The sequence below is a fragment of the Perognathus longimembris genome, chromosome 10, assembly GCF_023159225.1.
Source record: "Perognathus longimembris pacificus isolate PPM17 chromosome 10, ASM2315922v1, whole genome shotgun sequence".
In the NCBI taxonomy this organism is placed as follows: domain Eukaryota; kingdom Metazoa; phylum Chordata; class Mammalia; order Rodentia; family Heteromyidae; genus Perognathus; species Perognathus longimembris.
In genome coordinates, this window is record NC_063170.1 from 58230290 (window position 1) to 58249006 (window position 18717).

Here is an 18717-nt window from a genome sequence, read left to right on the forward strand (position 1 = left end):
TTATACATATACGCACTTTATATTTTTTTACAGTATCTATACTCAAGATATTTTACATATGTTCTTTGGTACATCTCAGGAAGCTGGTTTCTTACCCTTAATGCTGACTTTGCAAATGCACAAGGGCAGTGTTTGAGTCTCAGTATGATGTGCATGCCTGTGATTCCGACACCCAGGACACTTCAGCAGGAGGATTACACATGTGAGGCTAGCCTGGGAATACACAATGAGGCCATATCTCCAAGAACACCGAACTATCAAACATCAGGGGGGAAAAGGCAAGAGAAAGAATGAGAGAGGAACTATAAGTGCAGGTGTTCTCTTTCTGTTGCTTCTTGTTGGAGATCAGAAGTCACAAGCACCTCTTACAGTTATTTTGTTTCAGCACTGGATTGTGTGGCCATGCTATCTCCGCCTCTATGATTTGTTCTCTACTTTTTCTTGAAGTTCTAGCCTGACAAAACTGCTGCCATTGCCCTTGCTGCTTTGTCTTTGCTATACATTTACTTCTCGACAGGCTTAAATAATGGTGAAAATGGTTGAAATGATTTATAGCTGTAGAGTGATGTCTTCATTTCCCCTATTCGCAATCCTCCTTCTTTTTTCCCCACTAATGGTCTGGTGAACACCTCATGTAGGTGCATTTTATTAGAGTATATTCCCTCTAAATGCGGTTCCAAAGACGAAAGAAATGGGCCATAATCATATAAACGTAAAGTATCTCTTTGTAGAATTTACAAGAAATGAAATGTCCTTATCCCTGAGGCATAGAACATAAGAGACTTTTTTCCTCTCACTATAAGATTGCTCTTTATACTAATGTTGATTAGGTGTATCACATCAATGGCTGTTGTGACATATAGGAAAATGAATGATTCAACTGCAAATCTCTACTGAAAGATATAAATGTCTGTTTCTAGTTATCTACAATTTTCTCCTTCCTGTTGAGATAGGATAGAGTGGTTCCCAGTCTCTATGGATTGCTTCACTTCTAGTTCATAAAATTGCAATTAATAATGGCAAGCTAAGATCATTCTGGATTTGATCTACTATCCCATCATCATTGAAAGAGTCTTTAAATCTGCTCTTTAACAACCAGTAGGAACTTTGCATTGATTAATTCATCTGGTCATGGTCTAGAGGCTGACATGGCATCTTCTGCATTTGGATCAACATCATCATTTTCCATGAAATGAACTTACTTCTTTATAGGCTGGGAGAGAAATTTCACTGGGAAGGAAGCAGCAGCTGTAGAATATGCGCCTAGATTTTAATTTGTTGTCCTGTGAGACACAGGGCATCTCATCTTTTCTTGAACTTTCTAAACATAAAGTAATATTGTCATACCATCAAAGTGGTTCTGATATTTGAACTGTAGTAGAAGGCTAATACACTTAAAATAAGTACTCTGCTTCCTGAAATGGTTAGCACTTCATCAGATTCTTAAGAAAATATTATCCCTTGTGGAGAAAAGTGCTGGAAGTTAGGTCATGACTAAAGTAATGGAGTGGATGTTATTTTACAACGATGCAGTATCACTGCTCTGTAGTGCTTATAGTAGAACCCTGCAAGCCTTTGGAGAAGTGTCACCCTCTCACTGGATGTAGCCTTGAGATGTTGTTGTCATTTGTGAACAAAGATGTTGGCACTACCCTTTCTTTCTAGGGACTCAGAGTCTTGAGGGGAGGGAAGAGAGGGTAGAAAAACTATGTGACACATAGGCTTACTTATTCCTGGATATACTGAGTTTCGTTTTCATGCTCATAAGAGCTAGATTAGTTCTTTCCTCACATGACTTTACTTCTGGACTCACACCTTCCTACAAATCCCCTTTCATGAACATGGCCAGACTTAGTGCCTGTAACTTTTCTCTTAAGAATGAATGAAGTTCTTTTTAAATTTTGCTCTATTTTGAATGTAATATGCTATCCTTTGAAAGTTCTGTACCATCCTTACATTTATTTATTTTTTAAAATAAGATGCAGGATATGTTTCACTACAATACAAACTACATCTATAGTAGACATTCTAAGGATAAAGAGGTCGATGGAATGTAAACTTTAGACCAAGGCCTATGAAATGGCTCTAAGGTTTGTTCCTGGCTGAATTTTCCTGCCATTCTCATGGAACACCAATTTGCTCTTGGATTACTCCAACTGGATTGCTCCAATCTCCTTTAATTTCTCTCCATTTTTAGAGAATGATGCATTATTGTTCTGCCAACAACCTTCACAATTGCCATTCCTTCTACCAGAATTTTTACCTAATTTTCAACATTTCCCCTCATCCATGGATGCCTCTTCATACTGTAAACCTAAACAAAATCACAAGGACACTTTCCCTGTATATATTTTCAATACATAGCAACTGATCTTATATGTCTTTTAGCCCAAGTGACAATTTTCTTATCTCTGAGGCCCTTCACTGCTGACCTGTCCACTCACATCTTCTGGTTGTCTCTTCTCTTGTCAGTTTCTCTCTCATTCATCTCAACCCAGCAATTCCATGAAGGAATCTAAGGCTAGAATTCCACTTTGGACTCCTTTCTTTCTCTTGCTCATCAGCAAGGCACTGGGCAGTCCTATTGGCGCCAGTTTGTCAAAGGTTCCAATTCTCTCTCATCTGATTCTCTCTCCCCTAACATTCACAGGTCATTCACAATATAATTAATTATTGATATTCCCTCTCTTACAATCGCCATTGGCTGCCCATTCCAGCCAAAGAGAAAATAATCTAGAGTCCTGCTTGACCAGGAAGGTCTTGCATTGTTTCCAAATTAATCACCTTGCCCTCCTCCTTCACTCCCTCATTCTCTTACTTTTTTATTCTTTCTTCCTGCCCAGCTTACTGAGCTGTATTATCTTAGCACAGTGAACTTCCCATACTGGAATGCTCTATTGAAAGTCTAAGGAATAAACGAGTTTTCTTTACAAATTACCTGATGTATAGAACTGGGCGATAGGCAGGCAATGTAGGTTAAGACAATGCCCTTGCTTTATATTTTTATATGACATATTTTGTGTTCTTAAAGGCAAAATATCATTTGAGTCGTTACCTTTTCCAAATCCCATTTTGGGTAGTAGTTAACATATCCTCCCAAGTTCAGAGGAGAACAGAAGTTTCCTATGCTTACAGAATAAAAGGAAGCTCAAACGATGCTATTCCTGGAAATTAACAATGTAAAATGTACATTAACGTGGCTTAACTTTTAAGCTGGACATTTAAAAAGTAGCCCTTTTAGAAATGAGACTGAGTGACAGCATTCATATGGATTAGTGCTTAGGCATTGTAATAGAGCACTTAGAGACCTAAGTTCCTCCAAAGCAAGAACTATGGCATTTTCCTTTCTTGGCATCGTGGTTTCTTTGCTTAGCATGTTGTCTGAGTTCAAGAGGGGTCTCATTAATTTATAAATTGAATACAATGAATATTTTGGAATCATTTTAATGTTCATGACATGAAATTAACTTTTGAGCAAGTGAATAAATTGGCCTTCACTTAGAATTAAAGAGAAGTCCAGTAGATTTATGAATGTCAATGAATGCAAGAGTCTCACTTTCCTCAACTCCTTGTAAGCATGGGGACCACAAACATGAGGCACCTTTCTGAATTATACATGAAGGCAAACTTTAAGAATATGGGGTCTTAGTTGCTAGGCTCTTTTCCAGTATTTTGGATGATTCATTGCTTATGTTTATTAATTTTGGCTAAATTGTAACCAGTATATTAATATGTCAAGTCACCACTTCACTGTATTAAAAGTATACTGAGATAATTGTGTTCATTCCTTGCCTGTGACAGGCAGTCTTTTGAAAGATAAATTACTGCTCTTTCACTATTGTTAAGTCCACATTTTTAATTCAAATGACTTTTACTTTGAATTTTCTCATATATATATACACATACACACACACACCTATGTGTATTTGTGTGTCCATAGATAGATAGATGATAGATAAATAGATCCAGGACAGATAAATGATTAATAAAAGATAAATAGATAAGATAAGCATAGATAGATAACTTGGGTGATAATGCAGCACTGTTTTTGGAAAACTAGATTTCTGGAAATTCTTTTAGGTGATGTTTTCGAGATGAAAACTCCTAGAACAGAAGCTACACGCTGGCAGTTTGGAGACTGCAAAAGGCCCACAGAACCTGGCTTTGTTTATCTTGCATGGTATTTTATTGTTACTTAGTCTTTAACATTTGGAAGACTTCACATCGAAATCCAGATTTTCACTTTCTTCTGCAAATCAGGAGACACTGTAAAAAGAAATTGTGTGTGATTCAAACACTGGTGATGCTGTCATTTTGAACTGTAATAGGCAACAGTTTTAAGACTCCTTCCTATCCCTTCTGATGTTTCTCTTCTGTATCAAATCCTGTACAGGACAGCCCTCAGTCTGAGTCTTCTAAGTTGTGTGTGAGATGAGGACAGCTCTACTGCACCCCAGGTTGTTTTAGGGACGCAAATAACGAAAAGGAAATGCTTTAAATCCTATCAAAACAGTTCAAGGTAGAAACTAAGCTCTCAACAATATTGCTAGCATGCATTGTGTTTTGAAGAGGTAAAGAAACACAGAAATAATGGAAAGTCACTCTCATCGCCTAACAAAGCTTGTAGTCTGGATGCCCAAGCCTCAGAAACGGGAGTAAATACGCAGGTCACATAGCTAGTATCTCCCTGAGCAGAGATTTAAATCTCTGCCTGCCCGGCTGCTCATGCAGTGGTCATCTGCGATACCAGTTTGCCTTTTTATTTTTTATAAGCCAACCCATGTACTTTTTTCTTAACAGCACAAAATGGAAGACATTTATGTTTGAAACTAACTCATCCTGATAATTCCCAATTAAGATGTTGTCATCTAGCATCTGGCTCAATTTCCTTTTATGAAATATTATAAACATAATTTGAGTGTAGCTTAAATGAAGTGTCCAAATGAGATAAAACAGGTCACCTGGGAAATTAGATTTTATAGATTACAAGAATTCAATGCCTAAGTTGTACCTAATGGACATAATTTTTTTAAAAAAAATCTTCGGGAAATGATTATTCTATCACTTTCATCATTATTTCTACACGAGAAACTACAATATGGAGTAATTAAAGTAAAAATAAATAACATAAACTTCACTCTAGCAAATAGTGAGGAAAAGATCTCTTCAACAAGAAAAATACCAAAGAATCCTTAATCCAATTTCACTTTTTACTTCTGTTTTATCTTAAGATTCAACTTAAAATATCTTTTGATAAAAAAGAAGTTAGAGGATTTTCTAGCCCTGTAGCTTTTTGAAGTAAATGATTCTAAGATTATTTTATTTTGTATCTACTTTTATCTCCAAATAAAGTCTTATAATGAGGTGAGTTCTCACTATTTTATTACATTCTGGGCAAGGAGGCAGAAGAAAAGACTTGGTTAAGTGAAAATTAAAAAAAAAATAAGGGTAGAGGTAAGAGAGGATTAAGAATGTGATTGGGTGTGAGGGTATGATGAATTTGAAGGTGGTAAGCTCAACACAGCAGGAAAATAATTCTTTAGCAGTGATGGTGTCCAGAGAGGTCACTTAATTATCTTTTACTTTGGAATATGGTAAGGGAATGGTTAAAGACTGAGAGCCACACAGTCTAGGGTTCAATCCCAGCTTTTCTACTACTTCCTGATTTGATCATTTTCGGCAAGATCCTTGAGCTCTTTAGGCTTTACTTTCCTGTTGGCAAATTTCTGATAAGAGCTGCTTTATAGATTGTCATTATGACTCAGCATAAGCATTGATAACTGTCAATAAACACGAAATGTTGTTAATATATTGTTATTTTAGAGTTATATAACCTTTTATATATCTATTAGAAACTCCTATAAAACACCTTATAAAACACTTCTAAAGGATTTCCATTACTCAAAAGCAATCTATTTGCAATTTTTTATTTAAAAATTATTAACATAAACCAATAAGAGAGGTTTTTTGTGTACTTTTAGTGAGTTTTACCATGCAATTATCATTCAGTATGATATATTAAGTGTACTTTTGTAATTTATTTAGATAAAATATCAAATCAGTTTGCTTTAAGAGACCTTAATGGTGTTCATAAAACTCAAAGATTATAAAACCAAGCCTCCTAGAAAATAATCATGCATTTAGGCCTATTTTTGAAAAGGATCTGAATTTGTACTCATCACAGGAGAACATATTGATTTATGTGTATATTTCAAGCAGCCGCCTTATACATGCTGTGCCCCTGGCAAACATGGCTCTTTCCCCGGGGCAAATGACTTCTCTAATGCAGGGAATGGTAGTTCTATTTGTAAACATTGTTTCCTATCATCTGCCTTTCTTTCTGTGATTGTCATTTTAACATATTTCACTTCAGAATTATTTTGTCTTCTTGGCTTATAAAGGAGAAATACCTAGAGTGTTTTAAGACCTCCATAGGGCAGGAACATATACCTGAATTGAAAATGGGTTGATAATTAAGTCTTACCAAGAAAGAAATATGCTGTAACATAGAGAATACAGAAGAACTTCAGTACCAAATACTATGAATTCCACACACTCAGACTCAGGCCACACGTGCATAAAAGAAAATGAAGTTCCAACATCATTTGAACTCCTGGAGCATATTTTCCTCCTTCCCACATGTTATCTCTTACTTATCAACAAATGCACAACTTTATGCTAAGATACAAAAAAAGAAAAGTCAAGAGCAAAAAGACTTACCCTCTTTTAGCCAAGAAATGTTATTTTTGTCATTTTCAAAGTGTTCAGCTGTTCTTACTTTTATCTTTTCCAGCTCAGTTTCTGACATCTAAGGGGAAGTAGAATCAGGGATATAAAAATGCACTAGGAACTCTAATTTACCACATTGGCTTTTATATTTAAGGACGGTTGTCATGTTTTTAGAAACATCTTTCTCTATAATAATTCAATTTACAGTTTAGAATTACATTTTATCCCATTGTGTTCTTTTAAAACCTTGACAAGGAGAACTAAACACTGTATACCATAACAACATAACATTGCATTGTTCAGCAGCAAAGATTGCTATAAGATTCTTTTAGGTTTTGAATGTAAAAGAACAACAGAATTATAACTAACTAGACCTGGGTTGGTAGCAAACAAATAATCAATTGCTCTTTTAGTTTTTTTTTTAAACAGTTTGTAGGAAAACATGCGGCAAAGGAATATACAAAGATATAAATAACAACAAAACAGAGGATTTTTTTTTCCTGGAAGAGCCTTATTTCCTAAGCCAGTTCAACTTGACCTCCCGGGGTATGAGGGGGCATTCAGAGCAATGAACTTGACTTTCAAAGCTTGCTCACCATGAATGTGCCATTGAACACCATGGAGATAAGGGCTTACCTGTGTGTTCCGAAAAGAGGAGACCCAAGGTGTGGGATTGGGGAGCTGTGAGCTGCAGCCTCCCTTTCTCTCGTCTCTCGGTGTCCAGCATTCCTTTACCCTGGCAGAAGTAAGCAAAGAAGCAAACACATTCTCTCCCTGGGTGGTGCTAGATTTGTATTGCTGCCAGGAGCATCTAACTTGCTGGGGAGGGTTGTGGTTTTCTTTCTTTCTTTGTTTTTTTTTCCTAAGGTAATATAAAGCCTGCGGTTCAAAACAATAAAACCTCCTCCAGGCGAACACTTATTTATAATAAGGTGAAAATAATGAAGTCTTTTCAAATGGACCAAGTTTTCTCCCTCTCCTTCCTTCTACACCCACCATTCATCACTTGGGATTAATATTTAAAAGATGGACAAGAATATATTGAAGGATATACATGTATTATTTGGCTTGCAAAAAAAGAAAGTAGACTGAAAACTACATTCTCTGGAAGTTCATCTTGCAGCTGCTACTTTGAAAAGCAATTTTTTGGTAATAACAATAAAACATTCCTTCTCCTTCTCCTTCTTCTCCTTCTCCTTCTCCTTCTTCTTCTTTGCTGGTCCTAAGGCTTGAAATCTGGACCGGGGTCCACTCCTTGAGCTTCTTTTGCTCAAAACTAGAGCTCTAGTACTTGAGCTACATGTCACTTTTGGCTTTTTTGTTTTTGTTTTTTTTTTGAAGATAAGAGTCTCATGGACTATCTTGCCCAGGCTGGCTTTGTACTATAATCCTCAGATCTCAGTCTCCAGAGTAGCCAGGATTATAGGTATGAGCTACCAGTGCCCATCTCCAGCTCAAGTTCTTTTGATTATATGTAGATAGCCCCCAAAGAATTTAGACTATAATTCCAAAAAGCATTTGACATTAGGTGCTCAGGAAAAGCTAATTATTTTTATAATGAAAAATTAAAAATTAAGAGCATAACCTTTAGACATACTCATTATTCCTAAAAGTTGTCAATTTTTCCTACTCATGGAAAACGTTAGTTTATTTTTCACAAATGTTTCATTTCCTCCACCTCTACCGTCTTTGTCTGACCAGTGTTGTTACCTGGTTGCCTGGTACGTATTTCCTCCCCATCCCAACTTCATTTCCTCTTGTACTTTCCTGCCAGAATTATCGCCTTTAAAAATCACCTGCCTCAGCCAGCTTCCATGTGAAAACAACCTTCCACTCCCACCGTAAAGAGTAAGATAAATAGCCTCCTGCCTTAACAGCCATGGAAGCTCTTCAATAGTCAGATCTCTGTAGGGAATTTTCCACACAAAGTCAAGAGTCTGTGGGAATTCCTCATGTTCAACTCCAGCCCAAGTATTGAACCTGCTGTCCTGTTATTGACATTCTTAGAAATGTTTTCTCAAAATTCTGCCTCATCTCTACGTCGACTCATTTGAAATTAACTTTTCATTTTCTAACTCCCCTTGGATCTCTTGACTAGAATCTTCCACGGAAGCCTTTCTTTAAGCCTGTCCTGTGTTTCAGGTAAGGCCATAAATCACACACACACACACACACACACACACACACACACACACACACACACACAGCAACTTCTGTGTCAGCATTTTATGAATCTCACTCAGCATTTGACCTGATTGCCACAAAATGAAGGCACTATGTCAGAAAACCAGTGATAGTGATTTCCTTACTCCCAAACCATAGAATAACTTGGTTACCATGTTCCTTGGATGTGCCTCTTTTCTACAGTTACAGTGTTTTATGTCCTTCTTCCTATGTTTGGACATCATCTAATTATCTTAGCAGCTTGATCATTGTCCTTTGGTAAAGCAATCCTTTCCAAAATTTATATATTAGCAGGGCAGAAAGATAACAGCAGTAATCAAGGAAACACAACAAAGGGGCTGGAGAGCTAAGGTGAAAATGGGAAGAGAATAATAGGTGCTCGAATCAAATCTGAGTCACAGGCACCACTGTACATAGTATCTTCTCTGGTTTTTTTTTTGCAGTTCTATTTTAATATTCAGCCATATTCCAAATAATATTCCTCAACAGAAATGAGGTTTATTTTCACTTCCAAGAGGATTTGCATCTCTGAGAGATGAAAGAAAAAATCATCCCTCAGGCAAAGAACTCAGGCTGTCCCTTGTGTGGTAATACCCCAGACCCATGAGGAGGTCTTGACCTCTTTGTATAACTACTTAATACATTTTTTTAAGTAGAAAGAAGGCCTCTAGCACCTAGAAATGGCCCTCAGCTGAAAACCCTTGACAGGGACACTCAAAGCAAGGAACTCTCTCAACAACTTGAAGGAATGAGGAACAGTTTTCCCTCCAGCCCTCAGAAAGAGCTCAGCACAGGAGACACACAGCTTGCACGAAGGGATGCTATATGAAGACTCAGATTTTCTCCTTAACTTCTTTTTTTTTTCTTTTTAAAAATGGAGTGGCAGTGTAAATGCACCCTCAACAATTATATAATTATATTCAGTTTGCTTGTCTCATGCTTCAGTATCTCTACTTCCTGATCAAAATCTGATCCAGAAATAGAATCTTTAAAGGGCAAGTTATCCTTAAAGCAAAAGGCAAGCTTTGCCAAGAGGAAAGCCTGCAAGGTTATCATATTTCATGTTCTTGTTTCTGTTAGTTAAAATATGATTGACTACAGGAAGCTAGGGCTTTGTGGCAAATAATATAAGCACATGATTATTCGTTTTATTTAATTGCCTTCAAACTTAACATCATTTTGTGATATTTCAAAACAATAGATACATGTACTAATCAATGTATAGATATAGATATATCACCAACTTAGGTCATAAAAGTTGAGGACTATAATTTGTGGAATATAGCTTTCTGAAGGACTTGTGGGTTGGATCCAAATCATACCATAGTCTGTAACATGATAAATTGTTCTTCAAAGTATGATTTCTATGGTGGAATGGAATCTCTAATATTTAGTAAACTTTCAATAGTTTTCAATAGCTTCAATAGCTTTCAATAGCTTTTTAAATAAGCAATAGATGCTTACCTTGAGCCAGTTATATTTGTATTCTGTAGAGTTGTTTTACCCACTTATAATTAGTTTGCCAAAGAGAAATGATATGAAAATAAACATTAAAGTGACACTTGCTGGTGAGTTTATTATGAAAGGTCTTAGATTCTATAGGGATTGTAAAATGCATTCTTAGCTTAATGAAGTTCACTATTCCACTTCATGAGGTAGGAAATAACTTTATAAGTTCAGAATGTCATTTATGTATTCTTTTATGCTATTTTTATTTTCTTATATTTATAATTGTCATAATTTCATAAGCAATATGTGCATATGTCTATATGCACGGATAGGTGATAGATATAAACAGAATGAAAAGGGGAGGAAAAGACAAAAATGGTTGCCTTATAAAGACACTAAGAGAAGAAAGTCACTTTTATGCTCACTCACAGGCTTTTTGGTAGATTAAAACTTCCATCTGATACTATCCCCCTTCAGCCTATACAGCTTTCTTTAGTAATTCTTGGAGCACAAGTCTTTAAGTCACAATCTTTCTTTCTCTCTTCTTCTGTCTGCCTCTGGCTGCCTCTCTGTCTTCTTGCTCCCTTCCTCTCTCTCCCTCGTCCCTTTTATCCCTTCTTCCCTATCCTCTTCCCTTTTTCTCTTCTTTTTTCTCCTATTTCACATATATATTTTTCCCTCTCTCTGGCCACTTTACTGTTTTTCTTTTCCTTGTTTTGTTTTTTTTTAGGCTGTCCTTGACTTAGCGATAGTTTTCATTTTCATTCCCTGGAAACTCTAATATCCTAGGGTGTTTTTTTTTTTTATATCAACGATTTTCTTTGCTATGGGTTACATGTTCTTGATTTTTCAAGTATCTATTTCTTTTAGGTTGCACACCAGGTATTGTAGATAATGTGCTATGTAGACCATCCATATTCTTAATAAAAAAGAATATTGAATTTTTTTTTCTGGTGAACAAATAGCTATTGCAAACTATGAAGCTTGGTTTTAGGACTTTTTCATAGTGAGTAATCTCACTTCTCAGTCTTACAAGGTAGTCTGGCTCCAGAACCTGATTGCTATGTCAACATCATGTCCTTTCTTAGAGAGGAACTGAATACCCATGATGCTCAGGGAGATACCCTGGATCCAGTTGATCCAGGATTGTCTCCCAGCACCAGTTTAACTGTGATTCCTGCCTCCCCTGGTCAGTCTCATGAAGGTCACACTGAGTTTCACACTCTTCTTGAGCTTTGTCCCTCAGCCTGTACAACCCAACCCTCAGCCAAGCAAACTTGTGGCGAAAGCTGCTTCTTCCCTCCCTTGTAACATTAGTTCCATCTTCTCATTAACTCTGCACTACAAGTCCTATCCTTTTCAATGTCTCCAGCTCCAGTCCCTATGTGTTTGTTCAGCAAGTTTGCCATTGCATTTCTGTTTTACTTTTCTGTATTGGTGAGAGAAAGGGCTGCCTAAAGTTTTGAGCAAATGTGTGAACTCTTCTGTTGTGTTTCTCTACTCTCAAAATTAGAGTCTTCTTTTCCTTGTTGTCCAGCACTTGGTAACTTGTTTTTCCTGTGTATTTCACCTGGTCTATGTCTCTGTAGGAATAGATGCAAATCTAGGATCGTTTATTCCATCATGATCTACAGGAGATATTTTTAAAAAATTAAGTGTGACATTGAACAGAAGTCACTTCAGCTTTGAGGTCAAATTTCACTTGGAGTTCATAAAATAATTACTAATATAAAAACACATCCTTCTTATAATAACTACCAAAGAGTTGAAGTCCCATTATACATTAGGTAAGAATATAAACTTGCTTAAAAGTAGTGTCCATGATAACCATCCTATCAAATTAAACTATGACAAATAAATAGAAATGAAATTTGAAGAAGATGTAAAATATTCATTTAAAAGAGACTTGGAGCTGGACATGTTGATATATTTCTGTGATCCCAGCATTTTGGAGGCTGAGGCACAGGATTTAGTTCAAGGCCAGCCTTGGCTTCATAGTAAGTTCCAGGCCAGTGTGGGATACTTAATGAGACCTGTTCCAGTTTAAAGGAATAAAAAAGGAGGGGATTTGATATATTATTGTCTTATATATAATCCTGGAAAGATTAGGATAATAGGATCTTTACATAATCTTTCTTAGCTTCATAGAAAGAGTTAAATATCTTTCTTTTTTATTTTACAAACAAGTTATAAAAATAGCACCATTGTTTCCTAACCCCAAATCTAGATATTTTGAAATATTTGCAAGATAATAACTAAGCAACACAGATCACTATTCTCTATTCAAAAGGGTCATGGTTGAATTTGCAATATAATTAAATATATAATAAATTAAAATTATTTACTAATAAAGAAGTATTGATTTATAAGACTCTTGCCTTAGAGTAGCTTTTGATGAGTCTTTAATAATTATTTAAAGCAATTATGTAAACTAAAAGATATTCTTGAACATTTATAATGATGATTCTTAAAAAACAAAGTCTGCTTGAATGTAACACATCAGTGAAGCTTACTCTAAATGTTAACATCTGAAAAATGTCTTCTCCTTTGTAGGAGCGGACTGTTTCCCTTTTTAACTGTATTTTTTTTGTGTGTGTGTTTTCTTTTTTGGTGCTGGGGATTGAACCCAGGACGTTGCACTTGCTAGGCAAGCGCTTTGCCACTGAGCTACATCCCAGCCCCTGTTTCCCTTTTTAAATTAAAAAAAAAATTTATTGGTCATGGGACTTGAACTCAGGGCCTGGGTCCTGACTCTAAGCTCTACAACTTAAGGCTAGCAGTCTACCACTTTGAGCCACAACATCACTTCCTATTTTTTGGTGGTTTATTGAAGATAATGGTCTCATGGATTTTCCTGTCTGGGCTGGCTTTGCACAGCAATCCTCAGATCTCAGCCTCCTGAATAGCTAGGATTACAGGTGTGAACCACCACCAGCACCTTGTAAAGTATACTGTTTTCTACATATGGTTGTTTTCCTTATATTTCTGTCTCAGGTCAAATTCTTTATCACCATTGTGATAGTGTCTGTAATTCTAAGATCTCCTAATTCAAGTAAGACACAACGATAATTCTTACAGTATTTGGTTTTCTGTCAACATCAGTGATAAGTACTTTTTAAATTATTTTTAACCTAAAGAGACTGAAAAGAAAAAAAATGTTATCCTCATCAGTCTTTTCTCTCTAAACCACCTTTCATGAGTCAGTCATCAAGCAGATATTTAAATAAAGTGAACTTCAAATACAATCTCAGTTGAACATGGACTTTGGATCCAAAAGGAAATTCTGACATTTGATCGGCTCTTCACAAATGATGTCTTTGTGTCCTTTAAAGAACTATAAAGCAAACAAAAAAGTTGTAAGCAGTTTTATTTGATGTGTCAGAGATAAAATAATTCTTTGAAGAGCCATAGAGACTAATTGGAAAAGAATCTCAGTATGTCCCTAAATTACGAATTTAATAAAGTTAAAACCACTCAAGACCTTTCTAGGTAATGTCAGAATATTCTAAGAATGCAGAATTATTAATGTTATATAAATCAAGAAGGGAAAAATGAGATTTCTGGAAATGAGGACATTTTAGTGGGTGAAGAGCAAGAAAACCAGAACTATAGATAGATATGGGGAGGGGAGACAGTGAAGATGATAAAAGAAAACGTTGTCCCTGCCGAAAAATCATTATTTGACTTGCATCACCTCTAAGTGTTACCATCGTACAGAGTTAATGTAACTTAAGTTCCCACTTGGCCTGTCAAACCCCATGCCACCTGGGGCTGTGACATTGAGAAGGTAACACAGCACAAGGCTCACCACTGTGCTGTGTCATTCATTCTTGACCCACGTGAGAAAGGCCAGTAGCCAAAAATGCATTGTGAACCGAGAAAGGCTCAGTGTCCTTCTCTGCGATGATCTGAAGTGGGGAGGGGGTGGATGTTTCTTCTCTGTCTATTCCTTTTCCTTTACAGAGAAGAGATAAAGGTGAGCATGTGGCTAGCAAGGGAAAGAAAGACAAGGGGATCTGGAAGAGTTAGAGATGGAGATTGACTAGCCTTGACTGAAATGGAAAAAAAATACAACTAGACTTAGAGAAGACCACACACATCTGTATTTTACAGATAGATAAGGAACTTTCAGGGCATATTTATTGCTAGAGGACTCAAGTGGACAACACTGTGAAGTAGACAAGGCTAACTTTTGATGCCTTGTTTTATCTTGGTGGAGCAAGCAGTGGTTCTCCCAGAAAGTGCTCTTGGGTAACCATAGTGACAATGACTGGGGGACATTGAAGTCGTGCCTCCATGTATACTGTGCCTGCCCATGGTTCTTTTATCCAGGGTTTTGGGGACATAGAAAATTCTACAGACAAAGCACAGGTTTAAAATTGTGCACCCTTCTGAGCAGTATGACGGAACTTTGTGCTTCACCTCAACCAGAACATGAATCAGCCCTTCATCCGGCATCTCTGGGCTGAGATGCTTCTCTATGCTTTGTAGACATGTATGCTAATGCTCTCCCTGTCAGAGCGTGGCAGAGCTTCTGTAAGTGATGGCCTGACATTCCATCACAACTCCCATGCCATTCACCATCTTTGGTTTCAACAGGTAGACTCTGCATCACCTCACATCACAGGAAAATGGTGAGTGTGCAGAGTACAATAATTAGATATTGTGTGTGAGAAAAGTTATTGTTAATTTCTTGTTGTATCTAACTGATAAGTCAAATTTTATCACAGGTGTGTATGTATAGGAACAAAGAATATATATAGGACTTGGCCATATCCAGGGGGAAGTGGGTGGTCTGAGGACATATCTCCTGTGGGAAGGGAGGGTCCTGCAGCCATGCCAGTTCACTGAGGATAGGAGCCCAGAGTACTAAGTAGTCTGTTATGTATGGATAATCTTGTAAAATAATGAGCAGACCTGCCCAATATAAGTTGTTTCTCTGCTGATACACACTGAAGATGTTCTGGCAGGTTCCATTCCAATCACCTCGTTCATGAGAGCTGTGTGTATATCTCAACTAGGTATGGCTCTGATTAGTTGATAAAAGTTATTGCTGAGAAGTTGAGGAAGGCTCAACTTTCAAGTGTTTATTTAACATTTCAAAAGACAATAGGAAAAACACTACAGTATAACTAATGGATGCTGTGAGAGAGAAAACATACATCAAAATATTTTATCAGAGGACTAATGCAGTTCCTAAATATGGAGAGAAATTTTGAGACATTTTCTTTTTCTGCAATTTTACAACTGTTTGAATTTTGCTATCGCCCTATCTGTCTCTCGTCCTAAAATTCTCTTTCAAAAGGATCAAATACGTGTGGCCAATATTGAAAAACATCCCTTGCATAGCATTGACCTTTTCTCATTTGTAGGAACATGTTTATAAAACTTAAGGCCAGCACAGGGTCCTAGATTCAATTCCTGGTGTCCAGAATAGCTGTTTATACCGAGGAGCTAATTCAATGCTGTGCTTCCCTCCTATTTCAATGGGACATAACAAAAAGAGTCTAAACAAATCATTTAAATGGTATACAGAAAATGATTCATTGAATAGCTGATGAATGAATGAGATAAATAAAAATGAAGTGCCCCTAATTTTATATATAATTGCATTTCATTTCATATATAATTGCATACACTTAAAAGTGAGTGAGAAGAGAATAATACATGTTAACACCTCTCATTTAAGTTAGAGTTAAAATTGTATGCACTTCTAATAATTTTGCTTTCTTTCTGTGGATTGTAATATACATGGACAACCTATGTTGACAGGAAGCATGAGAAAATCCAGATTCCCCAAATTAAAATTGTTCTCTTCATAAGCAAAATATGAACACACCTCAAAGCATGAGGGCCAAAAGTCATTCAGATGTACCCAGCAGAGGTCACCCAATGTCGCAGGAAGACCTTGAAGAACCTAGGTTTACTTCTGTCCCTCTTCTGTATGTTTTCCTTGCCAATGTATGATTTCCTGTGGCTGTTAGCCCTCACGCTTGACCCAATCAAAATTTGGTCCCATGAAGTGATTGGCATTGGTAGAGGATCTAACAGGGGAGGATGCCTCCAACTTATCATATCCTGAGACCTCAGTGGGAAGATGTGTTTTCCACTTCTTTCTTATCAGGACAAGACTAGGGGCTTCTTAATTCCACACCCCAGATTTTACCATCCTCAGAAATCCAATTTATTCAATCTATTTTTGGCATAAGCATTCTGCATAGCACTCAACACCTCACTGTCGCTTGAAGTAGATAAGGTGGAAAATTCAAAGCACAGAGGATGAAAATAAAACATCGACACACACAAATCCTGCCCAGGGAAGTAAGTACACCTACAATGATAAAACATAATTCACCTACTTAAAATTTTCTAAACAGTCTGTTTATTTAAATGATGAAATGAAAGCACCTTTGCCCTTTCTCTATATTATTATTGAAATATTAGACAAATAAAGCTCCATTTGCTTCTATTAACTAAAGACTGTCATATTCAGATAATAGCACAATTCAGAATTTATCAAGTGCCAGGAGATTATGAAAGTTAATGGAACAAAATGGCATTAGAGTGGGATTTGGAGGAATCTCATGAGATTTGGTACAGTAACTTCACAATTAAATTACTATGTCACTACTGTATATGTAGACAAAGGGAAGTGTGGCATTTATGAATTTCATGGCAATAGATCCTGTGAATGATCTGGAAATGGAAATCTCCATTGTTTAGATAAATGTGAGTATTTTGGGAGAGTTGCTTCTTCTTGTGTAGCACAAATATTCAGAGCTGAGGATGCAGAAAAGGAAGTCAACATGGAAGACACTTTAGGCAGGCATTTGATACAGGAAAATCATACAAGATACTGTTACTATAGGCTTACTTCTGATTTGTGTTTGGTTTTCTGTAGAAGTCTTTAATATTATAATAATTACTATATGTATTTCCATGTATTGTGTACCTGCCACTGTTACATGTCCAATGCATGATAGTACTTATTTTGTTCAATATGGCCCCCACCCCCAGAAAGTCTGTAGCTAAATCTTGTTCTTCCATATTTTTTTTTAATAAAAGAAGAGACTATTGAAAAACATGCCCAGATCTACTTCCTTGCTAAATTACACAGCTGGGATCTTTTCCCAATGCCTTTGTTCTGCTGAAAGTAACACCAAATTAATATTTTAGAAGTAAATAGGAACGATTATAAACTCCATCAGAGTACATGCTAGCTATTTTAAACATTTTCTAATTTAGCAATTTTTTTGGTAACTCAGCTAGCCAGCTGGCACGTGCCTCCTACTCTTTCTAATAAAGAAACTGTCAAGCCTCTTATCGATGCCACTGGAGTCTCTCCTCCTCCTCCTGAAATTTGGTCACATATGTTGCCTCTTAATTGTAGCCTTCCTTGCCACATTTTTAAGGAACCTGGATTTCGATTGAAGACAAATGGATTTGATCCTAGGGTGACCTGAACTCCAATCCCTGGTGACTCAGCACAAGCTCTTCCTATGTAGAATGGGAAGAAAGGCATGGACCAATCCACATGTACTTTTTACAAAGCACAATGCACAGAGCCACCTGTGATCTTCACCTTCTCGCCAGAAAGCATGTCCCATCCCCAGGTGGGACTACAAGGCTCCTGAGAGCAGATTTTGGCTTTTTTTGGTTTTGTTTCCCTTACAGTGGTCTGTACATAGTGGTACATTAACCACAGCAACTGTACCTAGTTCCTGGGGTATTCAAATAGTTGTGCCTTTGTTTTTTGGGGGTTTCCTTGTGGTAAGCAACTTAGGTTGTATTCCTTTTTTTTTTTAACAGTTTATATAAAAATACTATTCAAAACTTTTCTTTTTCTATATACCATGCACAGTACATGTTTAACTACTTGATATTGTACTTATTGCTGTCTGGATGATTTTTAGACAACATCCGAGATGTATATAAGGTTTGTGGAGTACAAAAGTTGAATTTATCATGCCAAGAAGTAAAATAGTTTTATTACATCTTTGACGACTGGTAATATGATTTATTCTAACTTCTTGTAATAGGAATCATTGTTCTCAGCCTTTTGAAATGACAGATTTAAAATATACTGTTTGGTGGAGAGTTAATCTTTGCCACTCTACTGTATGGATATAGCAAACTAGGGGGTTTCATATTGGCAACCAAAGGAGAATCCAGTGGCTATAGGGAACCATAGTATATCTGCTTTCCCAGTAAATAATAGCTGTGGGCTGGTCTTAGGAGTTGGAAAGCCTGTAAGCTAGTTATAAAAATGGAACCGTCAGATTGTAAATGAATTTGAAAAGGGAGAGCGAGAGCAAGGGAGTATAGTAGAAGAGATGAATTTGTTTAAGGCACACT

General features: G+C 36.7%; 1 protein-coding gene across 2 annotated transcripts in view; it reads right to left on the reverse strand.

Moving 5' to 3' along the window:
* The window catches only part of Mdfic2 (MyoD family inhibitor domain containing 2), an 83860-nt gene extending 77052 nt beyond the window's left edge, over positions 1-6808 (reverse strand). For both annotated transcript variants that reach the window (XM_048355211.1, XM_048355210.1), the window contains exon 1: positions 6721-6808. In XM_048355211.1, the coding sequence (XP_048211168.1) occupies positions 6721-6808 (88 nt within the window). The remainder of the gene's footprint in view (positions 1-6720) is intronic.
* Positions 6809-18717: the final 11909 nt, after the last annotated feature.